Source organism: Neopsephotus bourkii, unplaced genomic scaffold (assembly GCF_033783945.1).
Source record: "Neopsephotus bourkii isolate Nb327-2 ecotype Australia unplaced genomic scaffold, CSIRO-AGI_Nbou_v1 NB_1768, whole genome shotgun sequence".
Lineage (NCBI taxonomy): Eukaryota > Metazoa > Chordata > Aves > Psittaciformes > Psittacidae > Neopsephotus > Neopsephotus bourkii.
Window position 1 is genome coordinate 10,466,404 of NW_026902242.1, and position 27,395 is coordinate 10,493,798.

A 27,395-nucleotide genomic window follows, 5' to 3' on the forward strand; every position below is an offset into this window, starting at 1 on the left:
CACAACAGGACAGTGACAAGGTCTCTGGCTGCACCTTGGGGTGCAGGAGAATGAGTGGCCATGCTCCCTTCAGCCACAACAGCACTACTGTCATTTAACTCCTGCCTCCCCACTTGCAGCATAGCTGCTATTCCCACCTCTCCCCCATCCATGCACTGAACTTGGGGTGCAGGCATCAGCCTGGTATTTTGGGGAAGGAGGTTTCAGTTACAACTGGGACATAGATGAGGCCTCCAGTTGTGCACTGGGGCTGCTGTGGGTACTGGCCGCTGAGCACCTCCCCCTGCCTCTTGATCTGCCCTGGTTTTGGCTGGGATAGAGTTATTTTTCTTCCCAGTCGCTGGTACAGTGCTGTGATTTGGCTTTGGTCTGACAACAGTGCTGATAACACATTGATGTTTTAGTTCTTGTGCAGTAGTACTCCAAGTCAAGGACTTTTCAGTTATTGCTCAGTGATTATTCTAAGTCAAGGATTTTTCAGTTTTTTAGTTATTGCTCAGCAGTGATTACTCTCAGTCAGGGACTTTTTGTAAGTCTCTCATATGTTGCCAGTGAGGAAGAGCACAAAAAGCCAAGAGGGAGCACAGCCACAACAAGCTGACCCAAACCAGCCAAAGGTGCATTCCGTACCACAGCATGGCATGCTCAGGATATAAACTGGGGGGAGTTAGCTGGAAGGGATTGACCACTGCTGGCAGACCAGGCTGGACAGCAATTGTATTGTGCGTGCCTGCAGTTGGCTGGTTGGTTGTATTCCTCTCTATTTCCTTTTATTTATTTATTTTTTTGTTATTGGTATTTCAATTATTAAACTGTTCTTACGTCAACTCAAGTGTTTTACCTCCTTTTTTCCCCCCTGATTCTCCTCCCCATCCCTCAGGGATAGTACTTCGGTGGTGGCTGGGCTTAAACCATGTCAAGGTCCTAGAGAGATGCCTCCGCACCCCTACACCTTGGGCCTCACCAAAAGGGTCATGACTGCAAAGCAAGCCAAGCATTCCCTGGAGAGCTGCCTATGCAGGGGCTGCTGCTTGGCTCCTCGGAACCAGCCTTTGGGGAGAGGCAGGCCACTGCAAGTCCCAGCATGGAATTAGATTTAGACTTAGTGAGAAAGTACTGGGGGAAAGATAAAGCTAGTTCCTGTATCCCCAGTGAGCTCCAGCTGGGCTTTCTCATTGGAACAAGGACTGTTCCTGAAGCTGCTGAGAAACTGCAGCCCGGAGGCCCGAGGGGCGCCTGGGGCAGCGCCAGGGCAAAGCTGGAGGTCAGAGAACAAGAATGCTGTGCAGGAACAGTGCCAAAACCCAGGCTCCAGCTCAGCCTCAGGAGATTTGTGGGACTAAGGTGAAAGGAAGAGAGGGAAAAGACCTCCACCTCCTGCTAGCATTTTGGTTTAATACATACCTGTTATGATAGCTTGGGAAAGGAGAGCCTGTGGCTCAGCTTCAGTCGCTCAAGGCACTGTAGGCATTTAACGGATTTAAATTACTTCTTACTGATGCTGTTTTGTTATTTTTTCCAAAAAATAGTACCTAGACAGTAAGAAGATATTTTATTTTTAAATTTTTTTTTTTTTAAAAAGCCCACATTTTATTGTCCACTATATGTAATATGCCAGTAACCATTGCATATAAATGAAGCATTCAGAACATCATAACATATATACATGCATAAATACTTTAGTTGTGACATTTTAAGATTGATAGTCCTTTCTGTTATGTTACTGGTAAATAGACCTGATTTCTGAAAATTAAAATACTATTATGAGGGATTACTATACTACTACTGTTTTAAGAAGCAAAAAGATAAAATATTTTATGGTATTCAGAATCTAAATAATTACATAAAGTGCACATCTCTGTATGTATTATATTCTAGTAAGTGAAGGGGATTGGGTTAATACTGAATATGCAAGTATCAGTCAATATTAATGTTCCCATGAAAACAGATCTCTCTATAAAGCAAACACTAAACAGAATAAACCTATAGTTAGGGTATTTTAATTTCAAGGTTCTACAAACTGTAAAGTTCAAGATAAATTTATTGAGTTGAATATCTTGGCTAAACATCTTAGCTAAACTCAAACATTTTGAATGCCTTTTCACAACTACAGAGCAAAGGCATTTGAATAAACTGTGTTGTCCGTAGCTACAACAATTCCAATTTGCATGATATAATCTCATTCTGAGGTTTTTCCCAGGTCAAAGCTCTTCCTACTTCTCCACCTGAGCAATTTGATAAAGTTAAGACTTGCATTGAAGATTTTGTCATGATGAAAAACCATTTTGTAGAATATATCAATGGGTAGGTCTCCATTTGGATCTGCGTATTTCAGAGTTGTCATTGGAGTGTACAAGGTGTTGGTCTGATGGCGAAAAGGTGGATTTTCTGCAAGAATTACCTTTACTGTATGCTGTCAAGAATGAGAAATAGAGTTGTTAAAGAATCTTTACCAAACAAAATAAAATAAAAGCCTAGCTTTCAGTTAAGCAGAGAAAAAAATGGAAGAATAAAGTGCTAAAATGATGTAAAATCCTGTATGTAGTTTTGTTAGAATGTCACTACAATGCTTTCTTAAAATACTTTATATTAAATATGCCCCATCCCTGGCAGTATTCAAGCCCAGGCTGGACAGGGCCTTGGGCAAAATGGTCGAGTGTGAGGTGTCCCTGACCGTGGCAGAGGATTGGAACTAGATGATCTCAACGTCCTTTCCAACCCTAACTATTCTGTGATTCTATGGTTTTCAAGGCCATGCATACTTCTTACTTATTTTTAGTCCTATTTCTGTTTATGTATACCATGGTGATAACACCTTAGTATCCTGAATAGTCCTCCAAAATTAAGTTTATATGCCCACAATAGGTCGATCCTTTATCTCACAGTTCACTGGGTAAGGATTGGAACCATGCACTTTGCAGCAAGATCTGGGAACATTCAGTTGACACTGGAGTTATTCCTTAGCAGCAAACACCTGAAATCAGTGTCCTTTTCCTCAGCTTTGCCTAAATTTATCTTCCTGCAGAAAGCCTCAAGCACCAGAAACCACATCCATTTATCTTCTGTTGTGTTTTGGTGGTCTGGGGTGGCTGAGTGAATTTCACGTTAGGGATTATGACTGAGATAGAGAGAACAGCAGCTTTTGCTACTGGTTGGAACCCTGTGTAGGAGTATGGTAACACTGCAGCATGTTAAGATTTCACCAGATGATGTGTAAGTGCATTTGACATCAGTGGGATTTATACTACCATTAATAGTGGTCTTCAATAATTCAAAATGAACATTCTTTTAATATTCTAAAGGGGTTGGTTTAAAACTCTTCAGAATCTCTTACCTTTTTAAAATTCATTTCAAATTGTGTCAATTACATTTAATTAAATCTAATGCTTCTATCAAAAAAAAAAATAAAAAACAACCCACCAGTCAACCAGTGCTTTTGTAAATTACAAAGAAAACAACAGCAACAACAAAAATCAAGAAAAAAGGAAGATGGAAAATTGTTGAAGAGCTACCTCTGCGACCTCTTCAGCACTTTGTCCCAGGCTCTGAAATATTTGTTTGTAATTTTTAAGGTAAATATTAGTAAACATATCAGCTGTTTCTTGATCTGCAGCTGAAAGATCCATTTTCATTCCATCTTCAAACACTTTTCTTTCAAACTCTGTAACTACGGGGCCTGGTTCAATCAAACTTAACCTGTTCAAAAAGCAATGATAGAGTGGTTATCAACTATCCTCCATGGGAAATACACCCCTCTATCCTTCTCAAAAAGGAACGTTGAGGAGTTGTACTGTGTGTACATGTTAGCAAGCAATATTAAACAGGACGTTCTGTAAAGGGAAGCCATGCTACGTCATTGCTCTCATGCTCCTACCCATCCACATGTAGTAGTAGAAATCTGGAGAGCTTAAATGTCAGTGCAGTGCTGTAACTTAATTTGTGGCAGAAGCGAGTGCAGTTGTTACTTGCTGTCTCACAGATGTGGAATCTAAGGGTGATTTATCCACAAGAACACATCAAATATTAAGAAAAAAAATATTAAAGGATGATAACAAAATTCCTTACTTTCTGACCAAAATCCTACCTTTCTTTGTTACAGCTTTCCCATAATAATACTACAAGTAGTTCAAAGACGTGGGGGATTTGTCAAGCTATCAGTGTTACATCATGCAATGTCCCTCCACTTTATTGTAATGAAATACAATATAGAGAATTTTGCTGCTGCCAAATCTGGAAAATCTTTTTTGGGTTGGTAGTGTATTACAGCAAATCACTGAAATACAGTTACTAGTCAGTTCTTTCCTGGTTCTTCTCTCAGGCAGCAATTACTTCCAGCCACTCTTTATCAAAGTCTTTGGGATAGGACCTCTTCCTAGACTTGAGCTCTGATCAGGCTGTTCTTCAGGACTAAATGAAGGTATTGACCTTGACAAGAGAATTCCAGCTGCAGCTGGAATTAAAGCCTTTCCTCTTGCGTCATTCTTCACACCAGACCTTAAACTTTTTCCATTCTACTTTCATTTTTTTTAACCTCCTTTTTGCTGTTACCTTATACTATTGAAATCTTACTATGAATTCTGGTATACCCTGTTTATCATTACAATATATTTGTTTTAAATCCCTCCAGACTTCTCAGAGCAGTATGCTGCTCAGTTTGGATGGCGTTTTGTCTCAGAAATCATGGGATTTCCAAGAAGCAGCTGTCTCTTCTCCCAGAGCACAAGGGCTAAATGCTTGGATGTGACATATTTAACAATTGTGGGACATCTCACAAAGAATAGCAGCAGAATTACATGAATGTGAATATACATGTGACAAATCAAACCCCAGAGTCCCGTAGATGATGAACAGGAGGACCAGTCTCTTAAATACTGTCTTAAACATTAAGTAGTACACCACATTCTTCTCACTTTCCTTCCATCTCCTGTCATTATAGGTATCTTGCCCTGTGTTTCCTTCTGATTGATTTCTGCTTGCCCACTCTCTATGATGAGTTCCTGACCTTTTCTGTGAATTGCTTAAGAAGTCTATTATCCTTTCTAAAGGAGAATATTACAGGTTGGTATTATCGTTTTATTCCTATGATACTGTACACAAGAATCTTTTCAGAAGTGTTACATAAACTATGTCTTACCCAAACCTAAACAGCTTTTAACGGTCCAAGAGAACGTTTATTTTATCATGTAGACATTTTTATTTGCATACATAGTGTGAAGAACATGGACATTTCTATGCCTTTTGTGATATACTATTTCCAAGGGTTCCTCAATCTGTTTCTCCTGGATAGCAGCAAGCTTTAAAAATTTGTTTGCTAGCTCTGAATTTATTTACAACTATATAAAATACAAATACACCCCAGTGGATCAATACTTACTGCAGTTTGAACTTGAGCGCTTGTATAGCTAAACTTTCGCAGAATCCTTCCACAGCAAACTTAGATGCAGCATAAACGTCATTAAATAAGATACCTGATGGTGCAAACAAAACACCTTGAGAACATGACTGCATTCAACACACTAACAATTTAAAAAACTCTTCTATTTTCAAAAAATGTCTAGTCTTGCAGGGCAAACATTAGAAAAATCCTTGTTTATACTGAATCTAAATACTGATTTTTTTGCCTATATTCTCAAAATTGTTTATTCTAAGAAAGAATGCTTGAACAATGCTTTTCCTCCTCCTAGCTGATGATCGCCTGGGGATGGTATTAAATATTTTGTAGTCTAAGACATGAAAGTGTCTGAACATACAACACCATCTGCATTATTCATTAGCAAAACTTTAATAGGCTATAGATAAACACATAACCTGAGAGCAACGCAAGAGATGAGATTATGCAAGAGATCCAGCTTGCATGTGAGTGATTTAGCAAAACTACTACATCAATCCATCTAATGGATGGTAAGTGTTATATTAAACAATAACAGCTCTTGAAGTTTGACTTCGGACCTTTGCTCACCAGAATAATCCAGGTAAAATCAATGCCACTGTTATAATAATTGAAACAAATACAGCTAGACTGAATGGACTGCAAGAGTGAGAACATCCTCATCTGTCACTAAAATTAGACTCTGTAGTTTTACGACAGGAGAGACTTTACAAAAAGGTAAAGTTGTCCACAATATGATTGGATTCTATTCCATTATTATTGTTCGGAGTGTAGTAAGCATGTTTGCTTGTCCTCAAAATCTTTTCCACTAATTCTTTCCAATAGGAAAAGAAAAGTAATGCTAAGCCCTGTTTTCCTGATAATAAAAATAAATTAAAGGAGTTATAGCAAAAAACCAAAAACCCGTATCAATTGACTCTAAGGGCTTTGTTGTTAAAATGTCTTGGGAGTAGTTGTGTAGCAACATACAACCTTGATGCATAAAAACTATCAGGTTTACCTAAGTGCTGTGCTTTTTATATCAGAACTTCAGCATTACAAAGCACAATACTTAGATATGCTTTTTTTTAAAATAAAGAGGTAAGCTTAGATTTTGAACAGTAAATTCTTAGTTCAAATAGAAAACAAGAACAAAAAAAGCAACTTTGCCTTGTATTCCCATAACACTGCTTATTATGACTATATGTCCACTCTTTCTCCTCTTCATATCAGGCAAAATCTCCTTCAGGAGTCGAACCAGTCCAAAGAAGTTGGTATCCATCACAGTTTTCATCTCATCTATGGTCTGACATTCAATAGGTCCAATGAGCCCCATTCCAGCATTGCTAACTGCACAAAATGGTAGACAACAGTGAGCAACAACCTCAGTAAACATTAATTCAGTCTTTACTGGAAAGTACTTGAAAGTAAAATGAGGATTAAGGATTAAATAATCCTTAAATAATCCATACAGACAGGATTAAAATATGTTATTCTGTCACTAAAATTTTGCAAATACACTCGACTTCCATATTTTTTATTTTTAGTTATGCCTTTAATACAATTTAAATTATCTGATATCTTGCATTTTAACAAATTTATTTCTGATTAGTCCTGTTTCTTAAAATCATGAAAATGCTACAGGAAAATGAGCCAAAAAATTATCTGTTTTGTTTATGATTCAACATTAAGAATTTAAAAGCTACGGTCTGCTTTTTGTTTTGTTAACATTCACATCTTAGAGGGGAAAAAAGAAAAGAAAAAAAGAAACAAAAATCCCCAAACCACCACACTTCCATTCATTTTTATTCCTGGATATTTTTAAGTGGGGAATGATTGCTAGAATTGGCATTCTGCACTACAACTAGTATGCCAAGTCAGAGTACGATACAGTTTGCAGAAGCAGCTTGTTAAACAGTGCTTTAATAATTAATCAAAATAAAGGCAGGCCCATAATTTTCTATTAGAGAAGATTTAATAGTTGATGGTGTAAGCAATTCCCATCTAAGATACATTAATTTTTAGCACACCATTATGGAAATACCTCTTGTTGAATGATTTGCACAGTGCAGTTACAAATTTCAATACAAAATGAAAGTACCCTTACTTTCTTTGCAGTTCTTCTTTTACTTGCCAATTACCAGATGCTGCTGCTTTCTTAGTACAGAGAGCTGTTGCCTTCATTGTAAATAGGGCTATGCTTCATTGATAGGGCAGAAAACTTGTACATGAAGACGCCAATTTAGGCAAAAGTTCTCACATTTACTGAAAACTGTAATTCTATCCAAAATACTTCCCTGTGTGCAAGTTTCTCCTTTGTAAACAGGGAAAACAAGCTTCCCTACTTCACAGAAGCACAGTGAGATTTAATCCACTCATGTCTTCATGAAGTCTTAGGAATCTCGAACAAAATACACTATGTAATTATAAGTATTTCAGTATTAAAAAACCCCACATTAATGGAAATTCTCTAGGGTATTTAAGATCATGCAAAATAGAAAACTGATATCTGTTTATAGCCCAGACACCAAGTACTTGCCGAGGACATCAATCCTTCTGTCAGGGATACTATTCACACAAGCTTTAATAGACTGCTCATCACAGACATCCAGTTGTTTAATTTCCAGGGTTTTACCCAGCCTTCGACCTGCAGCTTCCTCTAGTGGCTCTTTCTTGGCCAGATTCCGCATTGTGGCATACACTGCAACACACAGAAGTAACAGTTACCAGAAATAAAACCTCTTCTGTTCAGTCTTACTGAGAAATATTAAAGAATATTGATTTTACATCCATATGTTAAATACAAGTGCTGATTAAAACTTAAAGTAGAAAGAATTTATTTCAACATATGTTGTTACTGATATCCCAGAGTTTGGGAAGTCTCGGAAATTTTTGCTGTGAAGAAATTCAAAAGGATAATTAAACTGCTGTTTAATTCATACATGAAGTGTATGAAGATAATATTACCACCAAAATTTAAATAATGGGTAGCAAGTCACGCTGCTGAATCATTTTTAGGTAGCTAGAACCTAATTTTAGATTTCATATATCTTTTTTTTTTAAATCACTGTCAACATGTTTAGAACAACTTTATGTTTATTAAATAGTGGAAGGCAGATGCTTCCTTAGGTGGCAAAAAACATCTTCTCAAAATAGAAATGAGTTTTATCATTATTGTTACTAATTACACAGAAAACTATGAATCTGCGTTCAGTCAGTTAGCAGTAAAATACTGTGAGAATAAGTGTGAAAAACTAAATTACCACACATTGCTGTATTCGTCTTGCCATCCATTGCCATCCATTTCCTTACAATGTGCTTAAAATTTTCTTAAATGTGCTTTAAGGAAAAAACTGCAAATATAAGAACTCTTTTCCTACATGAATTGCTCTGGTCCTCAAATGGGTATGTACGTTCATTCAACAAAGATTTTAGTACACAGAAGGAAAACTAACTACAGCTTTGAATGTATATCCAAGGTAGCATGGTACAGACATTTACAGCTATTTTTTTTTACACTGTTTTGTGAACCATTCAGTTCAAGTAGCTGTTCAGCTGCAATACATATACAGAAATACCATCTCCTTAGAGAAAGCAGTGTATTTTCACTGTATTGTATTTTCTTGGCAGTAGGAGGGAAAGTAAAAAGAAACAAGTCAGCAAACTGAATACAATCACTTGTTAAATCAAAGAGAAACACATTAGTACTGCCTTGAAGAATATGATTTTATAAAGATAAATAACAGATAGTTACCTTTAAATCTCTTCTGTTCATCTTTTGCCATTTTTACTGCTAACGCCAGTCCAATTCCTGAGGAACAACCTGTAATGAGGACATTTCTTCTTGCCATTCTTTTCACTGGGTGATGCAAACAACAGCTCTTGTTCAGAGGAGCAACAACCTAACTGTAGCTACAGTACAATGCAATTGGCCTTTAATGCTATCTCCAGCTTTCCTGAGTCAACAAATCTGAAAATGCACACCTGGACCCTCCATGATTAAGGGATAATCTCCAACCAGACAAAACTAGAAGCAGATGCTCCTGCATGAGCTGATAATCAGCATTATCATCATGGATTATATTTAATACAAAATTTGATTAATCTTTAAAATGAGACATTTGTTAAGTACATGGATTTTTTTTTCAGTTGTGGAATAACCAGTTTGCATACTACAGTCAGGAAAAGCTTTGCCACAATTCCAACCGGGCTGTAGTGTCAAGTTTTCCACTCCCATCTATTGAAAGTAAACGACACCCAAAATGGGATCCCTCTTCCTAAGGTGTTCAGACTAATACACTTACAGCACCCTCCTCATTCTTCTGCAACAGAATGATAAGTGTATTTCTTCCCTGATGCTTTACTATTATAAGAGTCCTAAGAGGATTTACAGAAAAAGTAAACTGAAAAACCATATGTGGATTTTTACAGAAACAAGTTTTTACAGAGATTCCTCACTTTTTTTTTTTTTTTCACTGTTCCCAACCAAGAATAGGAAAAGTTAGCAAGTATGCTGGCAGTGGGGAATAGCCAGGAAGACCAGCTCCACTGTATCCTTGCTACTGGATCTGTAACCTCTTTGAACACTTTCTAGTGTCAGAACTAGCATGATGTCTGATTCAGTTTTAGCTTTGGAGAAAATACTCTACTGATTTGTGTATAAACTCTAAATTAAATGGACATTTGGACTGGCAATTTTGTGCAATTGTCGATTTAACATACAGAAACTGTGGGCATGCTACATTCAGAAAGAAAACCAGTCTCTGGTGAAATTTATAACCCATCCTGAGTGACAGAAAAAGAACCGCTTCAATAAGCAATTAGCCTTCAGAACAGCATTCAGTTAATTGCAATGCCATTATAGCAGATAAATGTTTTCCAGGATTCAGTAACCCCATGTTAATGTAATGCAGTTCAGAAGAATTAACTTAGCATTCCAGTATTCACATTCATGTAAGTTGGTTGGTAACACAAGAAAAGTAAGACTATAGAAAAATTTAAGTGATATTATGATGTTAGAGAAAAAAATATACAAATATCCCTCCTTTCCAAAACAAATTCACTTGACCAGTGTAAGTGGAATAATTAACTTCTGAGGCAAGCAACAAAGCAGCAAGATGGCATTCAAAGTTAAAATGTAATTATTCAAAGAAAAATGTGATTATGGTTCTACTTATTTATCAGTTTGACCCACAGTTTTACCACAGAAGGTGGCATCCAGACACACAATTTCAGTGCAAATGCTGTTTAGCTGATTCAGATATCAAGCAAATTGCTTTTGCTGCTCATGCACATTTATATTTAGTCAACGTAGGTGGAGCAAGCGATGCTTTATGCAACACTCCATTAGTGGAGTGGAATACCAGTAGTGTTGTGATGCAACTGTAATTACAGATGGGTTACATTTTCCACTTGAAATCCTGGTTTGAAGGGCTTACGTGTTCCTGTGTTTAAAAAACTCTCTGAAATTTGATGCATAGATTTCTAGCCTGAAGGAAAATGGATGCGCCTAAAGAAAAGAAAACATTAAAGTAGTTTAATATTTTTCAGTTATTACACTGATCAACCTAATTGTAATGTATTTCATTTACTGTTATGTAGAGAAACAAATAGCTTGATTTAAAACACAGTATTCTTTTGCTACATAGTAATTCTCATAACAGCAAAATAAATAATCTGAAACTGCAGAAATACTTTAGATGAGTGCATCTTGACCTTGTCAGATGTAGCAAAATAGGTGCCTGGTTTTGTATAACCACTTAAAAGTTGTATTTGTGGAACATATTTGCATAACAGGTAGGTAGTGAAACACCTACTTGCTACCCAAGGAGTTTAGCACACTTCCACCTGCAGAGATGCTGAAATGCAACAGATAGATTTGATGCCTGAGATACACTTTTAATATACAAAATACTTAATTTAAGCCTTATCTTTAAATTGCAAAATATTCAATTCTCTTCCTCTGCTTTATGTCAGATAACTTTACTAGCTTGATTTTCTAAAGTACAAATCACATGTCTTAATACACATAAATCATGTTTGCATTTAGCAGACTCAGATTTAGGCCTCATAACCGTATTTGCAGTTTCTGATGCTTATGTGAATATGAAAGTGTTAAAAACTGAGCCCACTAGTCCAGTTTCTACCAGCTAAATTGTGTAGTACTTTTGGAAAACTGTAAATAAATATGCTTTAGAATGCACAGTTATGATGACAATTTAATCAATAGTCATTTTTGGATGGATTTTAGCTTGGGGAAAAAAGAAAAATAGTTCAAACTTTATGGCCCTCTCCCACACACATTTGCATCTTAAAGATAATGGAACATACGGTTTGGAGTAAAGCAAACAGGTTTTGCCAGTGTCTATTATCAAACAGTGTCCCAAAACATCTTACAAATAGGTCAATTTTAATAAGATATTTTGTCTGCAACACTGGGGGAGGGAGGAGAATTCATATTCCCAAACAAAAATTGTTTGTATGGTAATACCATTGTGCTCTTAAGTTGGATGTGAAACACAAGTACACAGTTTAAAGTCTTTGAGAAAAAATAAGAGCCAATATTAATTCCTGCAACTCAAGATACTTAAAAACTAAAATTTATTTCTCAAAAATAAATCAAGATGTTAATAATAATAACATCAAGGCAATAATCTCAGAAACAGTTGAAAGAGTAAAAAAGGTTGCAATTTGTTTCAGTACAAATAACCATATTCATCATTTACAAATACAATATTTCCTTTTTGAATGCTTAATTATGTTGTTGAGTGCACAATTATGTTGCCAGCAACAGCATTCCTGCGTCCAATGAGCAACATTCTTTCCTTCACAAGTCTTGTCCCTGAAAAAAAATACCTGTAATCAGAAGCTGCCTTTAAACTCCTGCATTCAATTCACCATATCTAAATCCATTTGTACCAAGATCTTACTTTTCAATATTAAGATTCATCTTACAAATTCAAGAAAACTAGCTGCAGGTCTCAAATTCGTGGTTTCTTCCTCAATTTCTGCCCCCCAGACTGAAGTAACTAATGCATTCTTTTCCTGTAATTGAAGTGCATTTCCTTACAAAATCAGTAAAATGTACACATTTTTCAACATATATTAAGTTCTAGTAGGTAAGTAGGAAAATAAGATCCAGAACGTTTTGAAGGGAAAAAATATCTTAATATACAAAACGCTGTGAAAATGTACCATTTGAAGGAGCAATGTCTTTTGAGATAACTCCTCTGTGGAAGGCTTAAGGCATGAACTGTATTCTCATACTTAAGTTCCTAACAATTTTGGTTTCTGAGCATTCAGGAAGTGTTTGTGAAACCCCTATCAACTGTACCAAGCATCAAGAGGAAAATAGCCTATGATTTCTACCAATACAAATGGAGAAAATCTTATCAACATTAATGTTGGATTTTCTGAAGGATACAGAAATAAATGTAGGCAAACACAGTATGTTTGTGGTTGGAGGTAGGTGTTTTTTGGTTTATTTCTAGAGGTTCAGCCCTCACTCCCCTCCTTTGAAAAACAGGCTTATATGCTGGACCTAAATATTTGACAGTTCATTTGCAAATAAACACCAAACAGGAGTTTTAGCTGATCAGACAACCAGTCTCTCTAGTATACCATATGCAGCAGCTATGCTTACGTTAGCCAGTACTGTAGCACAACAGAGGCCATACCAGCCACTAATATTGCATAACATCCCATTATAGCATGGCTTCTGTTAATTATAAATATCAAAGTGATTATGTTGTATCTATACTTGTTCAGCTTAATATTATTCTTCATAAGGAATGCTATAAATAGAGCACATAGATATCCATCGGTAGCACATAAGCAGCTTACAGCTAACAAAGGAAAGATTATGACAGTAACTTTTAATTATTTTTATACACGTATATTTTTACAAAAACATGGTAAAAATTACCCTTTTTAAAAACTGGTCTTTGTAAGCACCAATTCTTTTCTAACTTCATTTACCATTTTTAACACAATTTCATTTCTCATTTCAGTAAGAAACTGGGGCCGCATAAGATCAATTTGCTTAAGCCAATCTCTTTCTTAAGAAATTATTTCAATTTCACAGAAAAGTGAAATGGCCACTCTGAATGTTCAGAAAGATTTTTCCTCTTCCTTTATTTGGAATACTTACAACTAAGGGTAGCAGAATGCTGTGTTGTTACAAGATCTTCACTGCAAGTTAAAGCAGAGTGAGAACAAAGAACAATTCAACTACAGTATCCGTGACTTGATCATTTTGTGGATCCCAAAAGGGCAAAATGGACCAGAGGAAAAAGAATGAGACAGACTATACCCCCAGGCAAAGCATACAGACACAGTGCTCTACACACACACCACCCCTTTTCCCCAGATAGATTAGGCAATTGAGTTGTTAGAACTAGGACAAAAGGTTTCTGTGGAAGACTGGTCAGTCAGTATGCAGAGTGTTGCTAACAGAGAAAGTCTTTTCTTACATCATGTTAATATACTCAACTTGCAAACAAAGAAGCAACCATATCATAATCTAAATGGAGCTAGAACCCCTCTGCTATGTACTTCATACTCTATGCAGAATACTTCCAAAATCCAGTGTTTTATCCACTTACTATAATGAAAATAAACCTGAAATCTCATTTACTTCATCCCAAGTCTCTAAAGGAACATGATTGGGGTAGGTCTATTTTCAATGACTTTCTTATATCATTCTTCCATGATGCCCTCTATGTGGCATTCCTTAGCAAATATAGTGACAAGACAACCTGTCTGGAAAGGAAGGGTCTAGTCAGCAGTTGTACAGGGGCCAGCTAGGAAATCCTTCAGAATCCTCCCCAAAGTCCTAGGAAAAGTTGGCAATATGTTAATGATAAGCGTGAAGGGTAGCATAGGCACTGTCCTGTTCTCGACTGTCATAAATAACCTTTAACAGAAATCAAGATAGAAAAACTGACATTGCTTTAATTTGCAGTGAAAGAACCTTCATATTCATTTGTAACACAGCCAAGTCCCCATAGAATACAGACCAAGAACCTTTGGTGTCTACATAAAAAGGAGACTTCTCTGATGTCTTAACCTAGGGAAAGAAACAACACCCAAATGCAGCATAACAAAATGGCAGGAGCCAGTTCAGTTTTGGTGTTTACCTCTAGTTGGCAAGCATCTTTGACTGAACTTACTTTTGCAGAAAGCCTGTTTATCTCAAATTGCATTGTACTTGTAGAGAGTGATTCATGCCCCAAAACCAGATTTGTATCACTTCATAAATTAAAACTTTATTCTATCTGCATGTTCCCGTTCACTAAGCCAGAAAATTTCCTTTTCTCATTCCTATAAGCATGTTAGATCTCTGTGCTCTTTTGTTGCAATTATTTTCACAGGACAGATAACCAAGTCATAAGAAGCTGTCATCATACGGCATATTATTTCATTTCATTTTAGGGAAGACCATGTCCAGAACATGGGGTTAACTAAACATAATCAATATTCAGAGTTCCTCACAAAGCAGGTAATTAAGAGTGTGCCATTAAGTTTGTTATTTTAAATCATTAAACTGGCTTAACTTTAGAGGATTAAGATTCAGGAAACACCAGGATATAAAATGCAATTACTTGGGGAGAAGTAATGACACTTCTAAAGAGACACCATATCACTTCTGCTAGGCAGTTATGGCAATGGCATTAAAAATGTATCATTTGTTGTGTGTCCAGGGAACATTTTACCTTTTCAAGAGGTTCTGGTTGTTTCCTTTCAATTTTTTTCTTCAGCTGATTTATTTCTTGATCTCTCTGGAGCAATTCAAACTCCTTTCCACGAAGCTCATCTTTGCAACGCTGGAGTTTCTTCTCTAAGCTCTCAATCTAACAAGAAATGCAATTAAATCAGAACAGATATTTTACTGAATTCAGAACAATAAAAACCCTCCAAACAAACAAAACTCACCAATACCATGAGTATTACCTCTGACTTTGGAATCCCTTGTCAATTTTTTAGTTTATATTTATTTTGTCAACATTTTCCTTCATTAGAAAAGCAGTTTGGGTGCTATAGCATATCAAGTAAAAGAAATAATTTCATTTCTATACTGGTATGTCCCTGCAAAAGTTTAAATTTTAATTATTTAATTGAAAAACATAATATATTTTTGGTTGTACATTATTTAGGTACACTCTTTCCTGTCCCTACAATAAGGAACCAGTTTTACTCTTCTAGTTTGAACCTGGCGAGCTACTCTGCCCCAGGACCAGACTTTCTCATAGAATTAACTGCTCTTTGTTATAGAAACAGGGTTTTTAATCTAAGCAAAAATTACCTGTTTATTGCATTCCTTAATTTCTAGCTCTGACTTCTCTAAATTGCACTGTAATCGAATTATTTGTTGTTCCATTTCTCCCCTATGTTCACGAACTGTCATATCCAACTGTGTAATCTAGAGGTAAAAAAAAAACAGAAGGAAGTATAATTTGAACTAGTATGCAGATTTTAAGTAGTATTACAAAACACGAAAGCAAAAGGAATGAAACTAATCCTTTGTAGTCTCAAGAACATCTTCTCAAATAGCCAATGTACAAATGCAGCCAAGCTGTCCCATTCGAAAAACAGGAGCCAAACACAAGGGGAGAAGAGGAAAGTTGGGGAAGTCTGTAACCAAGTATGTTTGGTCCTCAGATACAGACAGTACAAACCTAGTTCTCAATGTACTATACTAATCCATCCTGTAAGAAGGTGCCAGATTTTGCCAAAGCAAAAAGCAAAAACCCCTATTGCTTTGATAAATCACTTTTAAATCCCCACCCCTCCTTCTCTCTGATTCCCAAATACTCCTGCATACACAGGCTGGTAGCCTGCAGGAAGCAGCTATTAGAAGGCTAATTATAAGTGACAGAAGAATAGTTTTTCCATTATGGGTGTCAAACCCTGAAGCCAGACCAAAAGACTGATATTATTTCAAGTAAGCTACAGAAACTTCTTCATAATAAAGATACTGTTTTATATTTAGAAGCTGCTTTAGAGCTGATAAAATACGCCACAGAGCAAAAGGAATCTATCATCTCCAAGTACACCTCAGTGCAGATCTTCCCTTCATTTTATCAAACATCAAGATGATAACAGTTGTCCTATGGCTTTATTGCTCAGGATGAATTACAGGACAGGTTTGCACAAGGCTTCTGTTCTATCAAAACAGTAGTCTGTAGTCCCTTAGGGGAGCACAATCTGACGTTCCTGGCTTCAGTAACACACAGCTGGTTTTGAGGTTGACACTGTGGCTATATTAACAGTATAGGTCGGAGTGATACGTGAGGGCGACTAAATCTAGCAGGCTATTTGTAAGTTACCTACTACATAACAGGAATAATTGTCCATAACATACTTAAAATAATCAAACCTGAGCTGCTCTTTGTTTCAGTTCCCAATTCCTTTCTTTCAGTGCTTGGTCCATGTCAAGGAGTTCTTGCCTTCTGTCTTCAATTTCTCCCTTGCAATACCTGAAATTCTCATGTTTAATTCACATTCAGTTGCTTAGCTTCTAGTACCCAGCTTGAAAATGATGAGATCTATTACTTAAAGCTAAATTACTCTAAAAGATGAATTAATGGATGATTGCAAAAAAACAAAACTCAAATGAAATAATTCTGTTAACTATATTCCAGATGGGGATTTCTCAAAAACTACATCATTCAAGTTATTTAATTGGTTATTAGGACAAGATGTTCTTAGAAAAGAATAGTAACATTAATTTATAGCCAGAAAGGAAACTGGACAATTTAATTGTAAAAGAAAGTAGTTCCTCTTATTATTATTTCACAGCTTTGGGATTCAGCAAATAATTTTAGTTGATTTTAAATCAGAATTTAAAAAAAGGAAAAAAGAATTCAGCACCACTTTTGGAAATCGAAAGTGAGCTGATAAGCTATTGCATCAACTTATCTTACATCCACAAACCCCTAAAACTTACAGAGAGCTGCTAAGAATATAAAAAGAGACCATCCAAACTACTTGCTATTCCCAAGGAAAACCTAACACAGCTAAGTTCTCATGATGGAAAAGATACCAGCTTACCTGAGCTCAGTTGTTAGATTCACGATAGCAACTTGTTTCTCCTCCAGAGAGGACTGTGCATTCTGTAATGCATCTTGCAATTCCTGAAGCTGTGTTAAAGTGATTTTTAATTTTCCATGGGCATTCTGCAATGCTGACTCTAGTTCTGCTATTTTCTGTAAGGCTTCTCTGTGGCAAGTCTCACTTTGAAACAGCTTATCTTCTAATTCATTCACTGTTTTACAAACACACACAAAACACAAAATGTTTAATCATCAGTGTGATGATTAGTATGCAACACTGCTGCCTACTAGCACTTGTGGTTATAATCAATGTTCAGTATCACTATTTTGGGGAAAATGTAGAAAAACGGTGACTTGTGAGGTTATACAACAACCTTTTCATGGTACCTAAGTGTCTTCTTATTCATCTCAATATGTAACTAGCTTGAAATATGAGCATGTATCTAAAAACTTTTGTTCAAGGAGAAAATACATAGTAACTGACTATGTGGTGTTATGAAAAATGCAAGGAAAATTGTAGTATGCTTCCTCTTTTAGAAGAATGGTAAAGTTAAATTAAATGGAGGAAGAGAGATTTGAAAGTTTGTTATTTCCACAGTATCACAGGATCACAGACTGGTTTGGGTGGGAAGGGACCTTAAAGCTCATCCAGTTCCAAGCCCCTGCCACAGGCAGGGACACCTTCCATTAGACCAGGTTGCTCCAAGCCCCGTCCAACCTGGCCTTGAACACTGCTAGAGATGGGGCAGCCACAGCTTCTCTGGGCAACCTGTGCCAGGGCCTCACCACCCTCACAGGAAAGAATTTCTTCCTAATGTCTAATCTAAATCTTCCGTCTGTCAGCTTAAAGATATACCCTCTTGTCCTATCACTACATGGCCTTGGGAAAAGTCTATAGACTCTCTTTTGGGGTTTTGTTTGTTTAAAGAGTTGAATTTTTGTGAATAACATGTGCCATTATTAGACCTATGTGTCTTGCTTGACTATCACATTAAGAATCTGCATTCCATTTTACGAGAAAAAACTTCATCTGGGGTAAAGGTGCATCCCACAAAAGTAAGTATTTGTAAAGCTTTGTTAAAAAAGCTTGTGGGTTTTTAGGATTGGGGGGTGGGTGTTGTTTAACTATGGAATTACCCACAGATTAAAAAAAAACCCCAGTTTATCATGTTTTGACTCTGATGTACTTTATTATAAAACAGGGCAAAGGAAAAATGTCTAATCTAGTACATACAGAAGTAATAGCAGGATGAAAGGAAGCCTTAGAAATTACCCTCATTTGCCTTTTCATTGAGTTCTGATCTTGCTTCTTCCAAAGTAATATTCAATTGATTTATCTGCATTGCTTTGTTTTCACCATCTTGTTTTAATTGCACAACTTCTTTTTCCATACCAGTAAGTTCATTCTTGCACTGACCCATCTCCACTTTAATTTGTCTAAGTAAAAGAAGCAACCAGAACAAAATTAACCTTGTAATAGCAAAAGCCTACATACACATGTCCTCACATGGTGTAAGAGTGAGGCATTTGTAAGTAAATTAGAATTTTAAAAGTCATGTTAAGTACACTTTTCTTGCAATGAAAACCATATTCTTTAAGACTAGCAAGCTCTCCTATAGTCTGCTATCTAAAATGACAAGCAACTTGATGTATGTATGATTTGAGCTGCATTATGAAATTCCATCTTAAGGATAAAGAGGTTGCTGGAACCTGCATTAATTCCACTGGAAGACTGTTCCAGAAACTCATGCCTCTGCTAGTTAAAAACATCCTTCTGATTTCGAGTCTATGCTCATACAGAGGCTGAACTACATAGCTCAATTCAACTACATTTAAGTACATTCAACTACATGGCTGAATACCATTTTAGACAGCAGCCTTTCTTATTGACTTATGTACCTGCAGAATAACCTCTCAGTTATTCTAAATGTACCTGATCGTGCGATTAAGTTCATCCACCTTCTTTCTGTTTAAATCTGCTTCCTGAGCAGCTAGGCGATGCTTCTCTTCTACTTTTCTCAACTCATTTTCTGCACAGGCTTTCTGCTTGTGAAGCTCTTGTTCCAAATTGGATATCTATTGAAAATGGTATTTTAAAAGTGTTGGCACTTAAACTTTACATACCAAAGAAATATAGATCCTTGTCTTGCAACTCACATAATGAGAGTTTTAACACAACTGATTTCTTCATAGTCTAAAATTGTTTATAATTTAAGACTAGAACTTTGCAGTCACATTTGAAAGACAAATAGTTTCTGGTAAATACAAGATCCAACTTTACGAACTGCAGTACATCTCTCCTTAATTGCAGTCTAGGGCTTGAGTTTCCAAGTGTTTAGCCATAATAATGCTAGAGTTTCTGATAGCATAGAACCTAGTTTAAGACAAAACAAACCGCTATATTCTTTATTTTAGATATATCTAAAATAATAACTATTAACTCAGTTACCAAAGAAACATTCTGATTTTAAAGGTATTACAAAAGCATATATAAAAGCATTTAATTATCTGTCTTTATAGGTAGACACTTCTCAGCATACTGTACCTGTTTTTCAAGTTTAATTTGATTATCTTCCAGCTCCCCATTTCTAATAGTTTCTTGCTGCAACATTTGCTGCTGATGATGCAAAGTTTGTTGTAGAAGAATATTTTGTTCACTTGTGTCCTGAATATTCTGATCCTTTATTTTTATTTCTTTCTGTAAATAAAGAACCTGAAAACACATTGATTTTCCATTACAGTCACACATTTTTATTTATACTTGCATCAGTTATTCTCTTCATTCTTAATAAGCGCAGAATCACACCTATGATTCAATAAAACTTCTGGCTCTGAATTTTTTGCATTAGTTTCAACAGTAGGTAACACAGTTCTTAATTCATCACTGAGCTGTACTTTACAACATGAGTAAAGAAGTAACACAACAGCCCCAGGTTTTGACTTCTTGCTTTCTAAATTTACCTAAACTGGTCAATATTTTAAAAACATCTATAAGACAGATTTTTCATTTATGAATTACTGAATTGCTTTTCTTTCTGTCACTTTTATTTCTCAGCAAGTGCTTGTTTTCTCCTTGAGATTTTGTTCTCAGTCCTCCCCTTTATTTCTTCCTGCCTCTATGACAACAGTCATTCCAATAAAAAACAGGAATCCTGAGTGCCTATCTTGTCATGCGTTGAGTGGTCTGATTTCTCAGTGATGAATTACAAAGCCTCGCTTGCTACCCTTCAGTTTCACACAGCATCCATCTTATACTGCATTTCACATGCAGTATAAGAACAACAGATTTTAGGGCTTAGAAAGTAGCAGTAAATAACACAGGCTTATGCATAACACAGACCATCGATTTCCATCTAGTTACTCCTGTATAGGGTCTAGCAATCTTCAGGTGACTCTACCTCTCTCTCAGCAAGTAGGGCAGCACTGACATGAACAGCCTGCTATGGTAATTAGCTCATGTGGTCAGGCATCCTCACAAATAAAAATTCATACTAATAATATTGAAACTTAATTCTTTCATGCTTTCATGTAGTACTGGAAAGTATAATAAAATTCAGGGGCTTGCAGTAAAAATTTTCTTATGTCCAGGACCTCTCCCCCATTACAGTACTTGAAACAAATCAATTATGTGCACCTCAGTTTGTATTGCAATGGTGCTCTCTCAATTTTTTCTCCAAGATAATGCTTTCTTTCACTTAATTATAATTTTGTTACTTCTTTCCACAGTTCCATTTACCTTGGTACTTCCTTTCCCTAAGCTTATCCACTGTTTCTTAGTTATGATTTTCCCCTTGCCCCTCAGTCTTTTTTCAGCTTATAGCCTAGTTCCCATTGCAAATGTTTTGTCTATTTCACAGACAAACTTTTAGATTAAACCATTGGTAACAAGTGTTCTCTGCAATACAGGATAGTTGTTCAAACAAGCTGTTACCTCTTGAGACTTCTTCTTGAGCTGATTTTCAAATAATTCCTTATTTTCTTGTGACTGATTCAGATACAGTGCAACTTCTTCCTTACATATGTCTAGTGCTGACTCAAGTTGTCTCACCTAATTGAATGTAACAGATCACTTAAAATTCAATGGCATACTCTTTATTAAGTAATCTAAAAAAAAGTGTTAAAAACCACCTTTGTGCAAAACTGAAAAGCTCATTTTTATCAAAAGAGTATTGAAACACACATAGAAGATTATGATAAACTTAAAAACTGCAAAAGTATTCAGAAATTACTTGTGAAATTAAATTACTATACTTTAGACTGTGTTTAAATCAGATGAAACTATCAGTTGTGAGGAGGTATTCCAGTATTTTTCAGTAGCTAGAATTTAAAAGCAAACATGTACCCAACACCAGATCATTAATCTACCACATTATTACATACAGAATCGTATAAATAAATTCCTAATGATCACCATGTGAGTTGTGGCAAGTCTTTCTCAAAAGTAACAGTTCTTAATACAGTTTCTCTCAGAAATATACTGAGTAGTCTTTTTCTTTTTTTTTCTGCACTGGCAGTGCCCAAGTTCTACTAAAAGCAAAAAGCAACATCAACACTGTTCATCTATTTTACCCTTTTAATATTAATTTGCATTTGAGTACTCTCTAACAAACATTTTATAATCTTGAACAGATAAAAATTACAATGAACAAATTCCAGAGGTCTCAATTCATAGTAACTGAACTTTTAACTGTGCACTTTCAGTGCTAAGAAGACTTTTCTTATAAATGAGAATTGTCCTCAACCTAGCTGCAAATTGGCTAATGCTTATATGCTACCAGTTTTCTAAACCATACTGGAATGTATACCCCTCTCCTCCCCCAAATCAAGAGCTTTCTGAAAAGAAGTTATAATGGGTCTTAATTTTAAATCTCGGGAAAACATCCCAAATACTACAAAGCCCCTTGAATAGAGAACTGATCCAACACAAGTTCAGAAAGAGCATGCTACCAGCTAAATACCCAGTATCTCCTCAGTAATATCCTGAAGACTGAATACTGTTTGAAACCTGACTGTCATAAATCACCACATGGCAATGGTTTATTAAAGTACTGTTGGCAAGTGCTGCATTGAAAATACTAATCAGGCAAACACTAGGAAGAGGCACAGATGGCTAAAACCATGACCAATAATATAATACCACGTATGTCCAGAATGTATGTTGTATCTAGAGCAAAATTCTACATAATATTCTTTGTTAGATGTTCTACTTGGAGTACAACAAGAACAAATCTGACTTATTAGTAACTACAGTAATTTAATAAAGCAATTATGCACTGCATAATCTCTTACTGCAGGTTTCATCATACTACTTTCAATTAAAAATAAAAGGCAAGACTTGAAGTTAGTAACTTCTGAAATATTTACATGAGATAAATTTCTATAAAGCAACCTTATTATAGTTTTTCTATGGAGGATAAAAGGAAATACACCATTACTGCAAACTTTAACACTATTAATTGAAAATTAGAGAGCTTACTAACTCTGACTGTTTCTTCTGTTAACTGACTTTTCAGGACCTTCAATCCTTGATCTTTCTTGACACTCTGATTTTCCATTTCCTGTGTGTACAAATATTTTTATTCAAGAGAACAGCATGTGAAGACAGTAGCAATAATCTAACTAATAAAAACCCATACTAAGAATCAGGAAAAAAAAAAAAATCAGTGTATTTAAAACACAATTGCAGGCATACTGTATTTGTGTACATCATATTCTGAAGTGAATCTGGTTCATGATAGGTGTCCCTTCATATTCTGCAGCAGGAATTATTAAAAGAAATAAAGCATTGCCATAATAGAATATTCTTGGTTTTCCACCTACTGCAGAATAGAGACAAATATTCTTTATCCAGATCTCCTTCCTTGGATTACACTGGGGAGCCCAAGGGGCAAACCAGAGACAAAACCAGAATGCTGAGATGGAAAATAATGAAAGGCCATTAAAGTTTGTACAATATATAGCAGTAACAGTAGGAGATGCAGACTAGATTCAGTCAATTACTCAATCAAAAATTAAGAAGCAAAACCATAAGGATCTCAGATTTTTTTCCAGTTTTTCTATGTGGTTATTGATACGGTTTTCATCACTATTAGTCACTTGTTTGATTTGCATTTAAAGAAAGACTTGTTTGATTTGCATTTAACGAAAGTCAAGGTCCAACCTTACCTCTCTGCTTTCTGTCAGCAGCCCATCCAATGATTCAATGCGATGCTGTTTATGTATAACATCTTGTTGCAACATAGATATTCTTTTCTCTTGTTCAATTAATTGTTGATCTTTCTTCGCCAGCTCTGTCTGAAGCTGTCCATAAGTAATTCATGGCTTATTATTTTAATAATATCACATAATTTGTGCATCTAATATGTCATTTGGTTCTATTCACCCATCACTTTAAGAATGAAAAGTTAAGTACATTCCTGCCATCAGCAGTACTGCACAGTCTTAAAATTATTAAGATATCCTAAAAGCTTAATATTTCAAAGCAATAGGAGTATCAAGAGAATGAAGGCAGGCAGAGTGTAATTGTCTGTCATCAGCCAAGACAGTAAGGCATGCACATACATTCTCTAATAGAAGATGACAAGCTTCCTCAACAGCTAGAAATAGCCACAGTTGTACTCTTAATCACATGGAAGAACAGAATTTTTCTCTAAAGACTGAAAAACCTACCAACCCTTTTCCCTGAACACAGATGCTTGTGAGGCTCAGGCTGGCAGAGGTTCAGCAGACAAGTGAATATTGTTAGAAGCTGTCCTGGTCTAACCCCAGTAGGCAAAAAAGCTATGCTTTACAGTATTCTTCTTAAGTCCCTATTTCTCTTCAGTTGAGCGGAAAAGAGGATATGAAGATCTTGGAGAGAAATCATGCAGTTATGTAGTGTTAGATGGAAAAATGAACTAAAACTCAGGAAATTTAAGGAGAAAATATAACTTTGTAATGTAAATTTTTAATTGGATAGCTGCCTCAGAAAAGACAAAGAAATTAACACAGACAAGAAGTTATCAAGTGTATCATTCATACATGCAAGCACACAGAGAAGCACTTACTAGCTCAACCTGTTTCTCCATCTTTTTGTGCTGCTCAAGGTGAGCCAACTTTGTTTTTTCAAAGGCAGAAGTTATTTTCTCATGTTCTTCACCGAAAGCTGTTTCCAACTCATAAATGCGTCTGTTTTTTTCCTGGGAAACAGCAACAACAGTAATAAAACAACTTAATAAAAATACTTAGCTGTGTTATTAAATAGTGTTTGATGATTGAGTTGCTAGATTTCATAAAAGAGCAAAATGGAAAATAATAAAGTCTCACACAGCATGTTTCATCTCTAAGGATGTCACATCTATAACACAGTTAAAGAAAGCCACTAAATGCAGCTACTACATAGAGACAAAGTATCTACCAAGGTGGACAGCTGGCACAGATTATAACTGGAACTAGGAACTTCTGACAAAGACAAAAAGCAACTCTAGGTTCACATCAATAGATGGAATCTTTAAAATACAGCTTTCCATTTCAAAGGACCACATAAACAGTTTTTATAGCAACCTTAGACCCCTTCTCAAAACTAGAGTTTGCATAACAATACCCAGACAAGAATTACGGTGCTCCAAGATGTCAGATCATCTTCCTCACTTACTACCATTTAGAAGACTTTCATTCACAGGCCTACATATATTTCACTGAAACAAATGGCAATGCTACAATAATAGGACCAGATTTTCATCGCACATATCGTAACACTGAACAAGTAATGTCCATTAACAGCTGTGTTCAAAAGCAGGAAAAAAAGGGATGTTTTATTTGAAGAAAGATTCTGTTTTTAAAGACTGCACTGTAAAAACTGCATAGATTGTTTAGTAGGTCTGAAAGTCTATTCTTTTTGAATATGTGGAATACTGTTTTAACCTGAATTTTAATCTCCATTTGTGTCTTTTTACGTAAATGTAGTTTCCCACTGAGAACATTTTACCATGAGTTCCTGTTCCAACTCAGTATTTCTTGTTGCAACAACAGAGTAAAGAGTAGTCTTTTCTTCCAGCTGTTTCTCAAGTACAGAAAGTTGAGAAGATTTCTTTGTTATCTGAAATTAAATATGGCACAAAACAGCATGAAGACAACTGTTTATTCAAGTATTTGTGTATACTTTCTCACTTGTGTATGCTTTCACCAATTCCATTTTAGCTACTACTATTTCCTAGTGTTATTAATTATTTATTTGGGTTTGGGGGTTTTCTGTATGATCTATTAAGCTTTATTACTTAAGGGAAAAATTCAGGATAATTTACCTCTAATTTATCCAATTAATTATAATTGTTACTGCCATATGAATGAATTAGCTGTTACAGATTTATAACATGTATGGCCATTATTAGGAAATACTATTATAAATGCCATTATGCTGGAATTCTGTAAACACATAGCACCAGAATGTAAACATCAGCATTTTAACTTATTCAAACAGACAAGAGCTAGCTGAAGCTTCATTTCTGTCTTTTGCTACTCTTCGGTAAGAATGTTAATCTCTGGCAACTGTACTAATATTTAAAGAGGAAAAATATAAGTGTTTTTGCATTTTAAGATTGCACATTAATTCAACGATATGGAAGCAAGAAGACTGTGCATATTTTCCACATAATGAATCAAAATAGTAGTAGTAAAGATCACTAACTATGTTAGCTTTAAGTTTTCTGGCAAGTAACAAATTAAGGCTGTTACATAAGTTTTCCTGCTTGTTCAAAAGTTTATTTACAATTTTTCTTAAATAAGCCAGATTTTAAAAATAATATGGCAGTTTTTTCATAACTACTGTCTTAACTATCTTTCAATCAAAAAGTGACGTATTTTTTCAGTGCTGCTAAAAACTTACTTCTTTCTCTAAGCTACTAGCTTTTGAAGCCTTCTCCAATAGGTCTTCCTGCATGACTTGGAAATGACTGGCTCTCTGAGCCATGCTGGTCTTCAAAGAAGAATTCTCTTCGTCTGCTTTTGTCAGTTTAGTGCGTAATTCTTCTGTCTCTTTCTGGAATCTTTGCCTCTCCTTTTCAAATTGTTTGCTGATAAGTTCCAACTGCTGACATTTTCTCCTCTCTCAAAGTAGAAAAAATAAATTTCAGGCTAATTTACAAACCAGCACTCAAACAATAATCATACAAGCCAAAGAGAAACGTAACTTCATGACAGCACATTCAACTAACACATACAGTATCCTGAAAAAAAAACCTGTTTATTTTTCCCCATAATATAATGGAAAGCTGTGACTCATAAAAACAAACAAAAAAACCCAAATAAACAAAAAAATACCGCCAAACACTCCCAAATTACTGAAGACAGTGTGATTACGTAAGTGCCCTGAAGTCATTTCATGGAGCAGTCCTAACAGTAATCGCAGAAACAATAGCAAAAATTCTGCAACAGCAGGATACAGAGAAAAGAATCAAAGAAAATATGGAGACCTCAGCATAGCCTGCATGAAGAAAAAATACATGTGTTTATTTCAACACGATTCATAGCTTGGATATTTATGAACAAGTAACTTGACTAGCAAAAGAAAGAAGAACATTGTGCCTGGAGAACATAACAATTTCCAGAATTCCAAGGTGGCAAAATGCTCCCTGCTCAACCAAACTATATATTGAAAGGTATATTTAAAGAAAAAAACCCAACACTATAAAACCAATGTAAACCCCACCAAAATATTCTGTGGATTAATCAGACACAACTGCACAGCTACTCCTGTAAGCTTACCTCCTTGACTTCTGAGCAATATGACAGGCTCTGTTTCCAGGTCATATGACGTGCTATTTTCTTGTCCTTCATTATCATTAGAAAGATGCTTGGCTCCAGTACAGACAGTAAGATTTGAACAAGGCTTTTGAGCTTCTGCGTCTTTCATTGCCAGTTTAATGCTATTATAAAAAAGAAGAAAACTATTTAACATTCTTCATACGTCCTAGTTCTGATGCCACCTTATTATCTGC

General features: G+C 35.7%; 2 protein-coding genes and 1 long non-coding RNA gene across 6 annotated transcripts in view; 1 reads left to right on the forward strand and 2 right to left on the reverse strand.

Annotated features, from left to right (window-relative positions):
* Positions 1-1,595: 1,595 nt before the first annotated feature.
* Positions 1,596-15,202, reverse strand: LOC133226139 (retinol dehydrogenase 8-like). The gene is made up of 7 exons (XM_061379320.1): positions 15,082-15,202; positions 9,123-9,280; positions 7,904-8,069; positions 6,539-6,714; positions 5,375-5,468; positions 3,513-3,696; positions 1,596-2,413 (listed from the first exon to the last, which is right to left on the reverse strand). Exons 2-7 carry the CDS (start codon positions 9,217-9,219, stop codon positions 2,180-2,182), a joined length of 951 nt encoding a protein of 316 aa, XP_061235304.1. The 5' UTR covers positions 9,220-9,280; positions 15,082-15,202; the 3' UTR covers positions 1,596-2,179.
* LOC133226143 (uncharacterized) lies at positions 4,905-6,731 on the forward strand. Its single transcript, XR_009729416.1, has 3 exons — positions 4,905-5,058; positions 5,963-6,106; positions 6,602-6,731. It is a non-coding gene; the product is annotated as an uncharacterized LOC133226143 (long non-coding RNA).
* CCDC18 (coiled-coil domain containing 18) overlaps positions 8,044-27,395 on the reverse strand; it is a 28,462-nt gene continuing 9,110 nt past the window's right edge. The window contains exons 10-25 of one of the 4 annotated variants that reach the window (XM_061379309.1): positions 27,163-27,323; positions 26,285-26,505; positions 25,388-25,498; positions 24,468-24,599; positions 23,587-23,721; positions 22,902-22,979; positions 21,353-21,469; positions 19,967-20,134; positions 19,355-19,497; positions 18,695-18,858; positions 17,420-17,633; positions 16,746-16,845; positions 15,672-15,788; positions 15,082-15,219; positions 9,123-9,191; positions 8,044-8,069 (exon numbers count right to left, since the gene is read on the reverse strand). In XM_061379309.1, coding sequence (XP_061235293.1) covers positions 9,162-9,191; positions 15,082-15,219; positions 15,672-15,788; positions 16,746-16,845; positions 17,420-17,633; positions 18,695-18,858; positions 19,355-19,497; positions 19,967-20,134; positions 21,353-21,469; positions 22,902-22,979; positions 23,587-23,721; positions 24,468-24,599; positions 25,388-25,498; positions 26,285-26,505; positions 27,163-27,323 — 2,029 coding nt within the window. In that variant the 3' untranslated portion in view covers positions 8,044-8,069; positions 9,123-9,161. Of the gene's footprint in view, positions 8,070-9,122; positions 9,192-11,945; positions 12,210-14,856; positions 15,220-15,671; positions 15,789-16,745; positions 16,846-17,419; positions 17,634-18,694; positions 18,859-19,354; positions 19,498-19,966; positions 20,135-21,352; positions 21,470-22,901; positions 22,980-23,586; positions 23,722-24,467; positions 24,600-25,387; positions 25,499-26,284; positions 26,506-27,162; positions 27,324-27,395 lie in introns of those variants that run through there. The other 3 variants (XM_061379310.1, XM_061379311.1, XM_061379312.1) reach the window with 3 other exon arrangements.